The sequence below is a fragment of the Alternaria infectoria genome (genome assembly GCF_024043175.1).
Source record: "Alternaria infectoria strain BMP 0036 chromosome Unknown scaffold_2, whole genome shotgun sequence".
Lineage (NCBI taxonomy): Eukaryota > Fungi > Ascomycota > Dothideomycetes > Pleosporales > Pleosporaceae > Alternaria > Alternaria infectoria.
In genome coordinates this window covers 1,458,997-1,465,567 of record NW_026250691.1, presented here as the reverse complement: position 1 = coordinate 1,465,567, position 6,571 = coordinate 1,458,997, and the positions used below count along the sequence as shown (strand labels likewise).

The following is a 6,571-nucleotide window of genomic DNA, read 5'->3' as shown; positions in this document are numbered from 1 at the left end:
ACGGCCTATCGGAGCGAAGTGCTCTCCGCCCCCAGCTTCTGGAGCAAGAAGCTGCGATGTTGACTGCTTCTCAACGCTTTTCGCGCTGGACTCGCAATGTAGAATAGTTCTTGAAAGAGCGGCAGTGTTCTCGCATGTTCGGCGAACCTTCGGCATGCAGGATGCAGCAACGGTGTGGCTGTTGAATCTCGGTGGCGTCCGATTAGGCGATGGCTATTCCGTCCTGGAGCCAACCAACGTCATTGCCAAGTACCAAGCGCTTTAGCATAGAAGAAGAGAGATAATCGTATTCTAATCTCTCCCTCTGCCGCTCATTCTCTGTAGAGCTGAAGAGTGCGACAACGACGACGCCCTGCGAGACGCGACTGGAGTGGCTTGATTGGAAACGCGCCTTTGTTTTTGCAATCTGCGCACGAGCATTGAGTTGAGTGCTCAACTTTGGTTGCTACCCGACTACTACGCGCACCATCCAAGCTTTCGAATGCAGTTGCCGAGCAGCACTTGAACTCGTAAGCATTCGGCTTGGGTTTTCTTGTTCATCCCATAACATGACTAACTCGTCGCCAACAGACCTCTAACCATAGACCCTCGTTCGCCAAACACGGCTGTGAAGGACCGGCGTCTGGGCGGATCCCCATATACATGCATTCGGTCTCGCTACCATCTTTCTCTTCCTTTGGCCGACTCCCACGACAGCGCGGCCCCAGTGCCAACTTCCTCCCTACATAACCCTCTCTCGCCCGCGAGACCCTCGCTCGCCTACCCTCCAACCCATCGAGCGCGTCGAACCGTCTTCGCGCATACACGTACACACTTCGTATAAGCCCGAGGGACAGTGAGAGGAACAAACCGTCGCAATGGCGTGGGACCATCTCTCCATCACCAAGCCGCATCTGGTTTACCTGATCCTTGGAGGCTTCACCAGTCTGTTCATGCTGTGTTCTTCCGTGATCAAAGAGCGTCTGTACATTGGTGAAGCCACGGTCGCGACGATCTGTGGTATCATATTCGGCCCACACGCCGCCAACCTGATAGACCCGTCGACTTGGGGCAATGTCGACTTGATCACTCTGGAGTTCTCGCGCATCGTCCTTGTCGTGCAATGTTTCGCCGTTGGTGTCGAGTTGCCTCGCGCGTACATGGAGAAACATTGGAAGTCCATCGTAGCACTACTGCTCCCCGTCATGACCTTTGGCTGGCTAGTGACTAGCCTGTTCATCTGGGGCTTGTTCAACTCCCACCTCAACTGGCTTGACAGCCTGTGCATTGCAGCTTGCGTTACCGCCACCGACCCTGTCTTGGCATCGTCCGTCGTTGGTAAAGGCAAGTTCGCCAAGCGAGTACCCAAGCATCTTCGAGACTTGCTGTCCTGTGAATCTGGCTGCAACGATGGCATGGCTTTTCCCTTCGTGTACTTGGCCATTTACTTGCTCCACTACCGGCCAGACGCTAACCAGGTAGCCTTCCACTGGTTCTGCTACACTATCCTCTACGAGTGTGTCTTCGGTGCCTTCTACGGAGTTATGGTCGGATACATTGCGCGTCGCGCAATTAGATGGGCCCACGAGAAGGACCTCATCGATCGAGAGAGTTTCCTCGTGTTCTACTTCGTCCTAGCCTTGTTTTGCGCTGGTTCCGGTGCCCTGCTTGGTATGGACGATCTGCTTGTGGGCTTCGCCTGCGGTGTGGGTTTCTCTAACGACGGATGGTTCCTTGAAAAGACAGAAGAATCTCACGTCTCCAACGTTATTGATCTACTGATCAACTTGGCCTTCTTCGTGTACTTCGGATCCATCATTCCCTGGCAACTGTTCAACGAGCCAAGCATCGGGCTTTCGCCATGGCGTTTGGTGGTGCTTGGTATACTGGTACTTTTCTTCCGCCGTATACCAGTCATGCTGGCACTCAAACCAGTCATTCCCGATATCAAGACCTGGCGCGAAGCTTCTTTCGCTGGTCATTTCGGACCCATTGGTGTCGGCGGTCTGTTTGTCGCAATCCTTGCAAGGGCCGAACTCGAGACCGATACCACGAGCCCGCTGGCCGAATTGCCAAAGCCAGGAGAGGAAGGATCCGACCACTTGAACATCATCGAGATGATATGGCCAATCACATGTTTCTTGGTCATTGTCAGTATCATTGTTCACGGAAGTTCCATCGCCGTCTTCACCCTTGGAAAGCGCATCAACACTTTGACAATTTCCATGTCCTATACTCAGGCCAACGAGAACGGACCCGGCTGGATGGACCGCCTTCCTCGTATCCAATCACGCTCCAGATCCTCCATGGCTCGCCGCCCCTCTGAATCGTCATTGGATGAAAAGTCGGAACTCGCAGCGGTGGGTTTCGGTAATAGCTTCCTGCGTCGTCAAAAGGAAGAAGACAGCAATTCTGTGAAGCCTACGAGCCGAGGAAGGCGTTGGGATGCTGGTCGAGGTCCAGGTGGACCAATTTCGCAGTCAGCTATTGCCCCCAGTAAACGCGACGAAGAGAAGGCGGAAGCGATACCCCCTGAGGAAGACACCGATACCTTTGCTGACACGATGGCTATCTCTAGCGACAGTTCGTCAAGCGAGAAAGGAAAGATGAAGAGGCGGATACCAGAGGAAGAGATCTACCAGGAGGGCCATGAGACCGTCTTTGAAGACAAAGAAGGGAACGTTCTCGGCGTAAGAGACAGTCATGGCGAGCACGGCATCGAGAGGCAAAGGCACGATAGTGAGAGGGCACAAGAGCTCATGCGTCAAAAACATGTTCAGGGTGGCGTGTCACAAGACGAGCACGGCGGTGCCCTTGAAGAAGCACCTAGCCGGATTGAGAACGCCATTGAACACCCTCACAAAACCTGGCGCAATCGAATGCAAAGCTACACAGGCCATGGTCACAAGGACAAGGCTGCGGAACCTCCAAAGGCGGAGAAGTCGGCACAAAAGTCCGGAAAGCATGGCCCCGCTCTTGCTTACCAATATGGTAATACCATTATTGTCGAAGACGAGGATGGTGAGGTCTTGAAGAAGTATGACATTCCAGCTGCCCCGAAGAAAGGAAAGGACGGTCGTCCCGCAAACCCTCGCGGTCAGTCCATGGTGGAGACGTCAAGCCGTGCTGTACAGAGTCTGAAGCGGATGGGAACTCACATGGGCGTGCCCGCGGGGCAACAAGCTGGAGCATCCGGCACTCAAGCCGCAAATAACAAAAAGAAGCAGAAGGCAGCGGAATTGGCGGCGAAAGAGCAGGAAGATGACGACCTACTTCGCTTCACCGTGACAGCTGGTGGTCGTCGCATGAGCAAGCTTGAGTTTATTCAGCAAATGTCGCAAATGAACCCCAAAGATAGGGCGAAGTTTGTGCAAGCTAGCGATGTTCCTGAAGCAGTCAAGGATGCCGCCCATCAGGACGCCAAAGATCACACTGCAGAACAGCGCCGTCGGGCAGCTTCCGTGCAAGCGAACGTTCCCCCGGTTGTCGGTGAAGAGGGAGAGGCAGAACTTCACAAGATCGAGTCGCCAGCAGCCAGGGAGGAGGGTCACGCACGTGGCCCCGAAGGGTTGACGCTGGTGGACAGTAACGACGAGCATGTACCATTCCACTCTGTACGCCAGGATCTCGAGGACCGACCTAATGATCAGGGTGGCGAGACCGCGGCACAACGCCGACGTCGCCTAGCTGCAGAGAATATTCCAGCTGAAACTTCAGGCGGTTCCGCTATTCCACCATCGCATGAGCCTGAAGAAGGGTTTGAAGGCGAAACAGCAGCGGAGCGAAGGCGTCGTCTGGGCGCTCTCGGTGTCGGCAAAGACGATACTCCCGAGTCTGACTCCGAAGATGAGGAGACTGGTGACCCAATGGAGACTGGCCGTGGTACACACTCACGTGCCGCTGAGCCTAGCCAAAAGACACTCTCACCTACGCCACGCACACCCGGTATTCGCTTCGCGGACCAGCCCAGAGTACCGACAAAGGACGAGCGTGCCGCCGAGGATGCGCGCGTAAAGGAGGAAGACCAGAAGGAGAAGGACGGGAAGAAGAAGAGTGGGCTCAGCAAGCTCATTGGACGAAAATAGGATGTTGATATTATCATATTTCTTTGGATCGAATGTTTAATTGGGGGGTTGATGGATTTGTGCTTGCATAGCGCCGCGGGGTTTAGATGAGCTGTTCTAGACGACATAAATGAGCCGCGATGTTGATATCGAGTTGATGCAACAAGTTCATCTGAGAGACGTCGTATGTCTCGGAATAAAACGCATTTACCCTTGTAATTCCAGGACCAGAAGTCCTTCAAGAGCGCGTATGTTGGAACATCATGTCACCAACCCAATGTCGTGCATCTGTGATATGTTTCTCCGTCGAGTTCTCACGCTTCATCACAGTCGCAGTTCAGGGTAAATTATCACTAATCATCATGGCACGGTCCACAATGCTCGTATTCATTTTCGTTCAGACGCACGCATGACGCGGGGCGCTGCCTTGAAGTGGCAGCAGCTGAAGTGGCTTGCCTCGGCGACCCAGGCCTAGATCTGGAAGAAATCTTATCAGATTGATAAGATGATCTGATTAGCGCTGGCGGGCTCAAGGATCGTTCCAGTCGCGATGCAGCGGCTACAACATCGTACCTTGATGGTACATGTTTACGGACGCGACTCCGAGCTCGCTCTTGCCCTAGGCTCTCTTCGCGCGACTACCCATATGGTTCGTGCCAATCAACAGCTGTATCCCCCGTCGTCTACAATCGTTTTGGCTAGCCAGATCCCTTGAGCAAAAGATGCAGATCAGAGCGTGATGAGAAAATACTAGAGTGTGGTCAACGTACCGGGCTTCTCCTGTCCCGATGACGGAGACAGCTCCTACTCGGGTCCCGGCGAGAGTTGACATATAGCGGCCATACTTGTGCCTCAAACGAAGGGCACAGCTTCCCCTACTCCAAGCCTTCAAGTGCTACAAGTCTGATCCAGACGACGTCGACATGGGTTCTATCCAACAGCATGAGATCGCAACACTCAACAGCCTTGCGGCTCAAATCAGCGAGCTAGCTGCTAAGATGACGAAGCAGCTGGAGGCGGAGAATGTGACACCGATCACTCTTGAGGCCGACAGTCCAATCAAGTACGAGAAGCTTCCTGGGGACGTATTCATGACCCGGCAACTCCTCGAGGATGCGTTGAAGGACATATGGATTCTGAGCCAAGGACCGAGCGAGAGTGTGTTCAACTACGTGCATATGGCCGTCCCAGACACGGCGTGCTTGAATATCCTGAACCAGTTCGACTTCTGGGGTGCAGTACCGGTGGATGGCGAGGCGACGTTCGAAGAGATAGCGAGACACACCAAGCTCCCTCTTGAGGTTGTGAGCCGTGTCATCGATCACGCGGTTACGATGCGTTTCTTCACCAAAGACTCGCCTGCAGCAACCTCGGTCAAGCACACTTCGCGATCCGCTGCACTAGCTAAGGATCCTGGCTTGTCTGCGCTGGTGCAGACGGTGTTGGATGAAACGGGTCCGCCTATGCTCTTGCTCCCGGAAGCTCTTCGTCGCTTTTCGCAAGGAAAGGCAGAACCGAGTAAGGACATCAAGGAGACCGCTTTCAGACTTTGTCACTCTGGCGGTGCGTGGGGTGACTATGATAACAGCTGGGACTTCATTGAGAACGATGGCGAAGGTGAAAAGAAGGGATGGCGGCAGAGGAACTTTGTCAAGTTCATGGCGTACATCAAGGACCTCTTCCACACCGAGCATATCATACTCAATGCTGTTGATTGGGAGGCTGCCGGTGAAGCCACAGTTGTTGACGTGAGTATACCTACCCTGATCTCAGCCCTGTTCTGACACTAACAACGATTAGCTCGCCGGTTCCGCTGGCCACGACGACGCCGTCCTCGCAGCCAAATTCCCCAAGCTCAAAATCGTCGTCGAAGACCTTCCAGAAGTCGCTCCAGTCTTTGAGAAAGAGTTCCCATCCGAGCTCAAATCCCGCGTCTCCTTCCGCACACACAACATGTTCGATCCACAGCCCGTAGAAGCAGACATCTACATCCTCAAGTGGATTCTCCACGACTGGCCAGACGTCGAGTCAGTAATGATACTGCAAGCGCTTCGGCCTGCACTCAAACCTGGTGCGCGCGTCATCTTCATCGACTACGTAGGCAAGCAGGGACCGAGCGAGGAGGAATTGCCGAGGAGTATACAAGGCTTTGGTACAGCTACTGATCTTAGGATGATGGCGTTGTTCAATGCGAAGGAGAGGCCGGTGGAGGCGTGGAAAGATATCTTCAAGCAGGCTGATGAGAGGTTTGATGTGGTCAGAGTGGAAGCAGACCCGCTGAGCTTCATGTGCGTGCTTGAAGCGGTGTGGCGGGGCTAGGAGTGATAGTTCAAGTCGTGTATTCTAGCGATTGTTTGGCGGTTATAGGGGAAGGCATAGTTTGTAGATAATGATATCGAACTCCACTCAGGTATAGATGTTAGGTGTCGCCGAATCGGTTCGTGTCGTGTTCTTTGAGTTCCGAGGTCAGCAATCGGCGAGTTGAGAACACGAACCGCTTCGACCCCACTCTTGCATATCAGCGCGCC

At 53.9% G+C, this 6,571-nt stretch overlaps 2 protein-coding genes across 2 annotated transcripts; both read left to right on the top strand.

Annotated features, from left to right (window-relative positions):
- Window positions 1-857: 857 nt before the first annotated feature.
- J4E92_001942 (uncharacterized protein) lies at window positions 858-4,064 on the top strand (the record flags this gene model as incomplete). Its single annotated transcript, XM_051493348.1, has 1 exon — window positions 858-4,064. The coding sequence occupies one exon, from the start codon at window positions 858-860 to the stop codon at window positions 4,062-4,064; it is 3,207 nt and encodes a 1,068-aa protein (XP_051356579.1).
- A 625-nt stretch (window positions 4,065-4,689) lies between these two features.
- On the top strand, window positions 4,690-6,362 carry J4E92_001941 (uncharacterized protein; the record flags this gene model as incomplete). The annotated part of the gene is made up of 3 exons (XM_051493347.1): window positions 4,690-4,692; window positions 4,880-5,791; window positions 5,844-6,362. 3 exons carry the CDS (start codon window positions 4,690-4,692, stop codon window positions 6,360-6,362), a joined length of 1,434 nt encoding a protein of 477 aa, XP_051356578.1.
- Window positions 6,363-6,571: the final 209 nt, after the last annotated feature.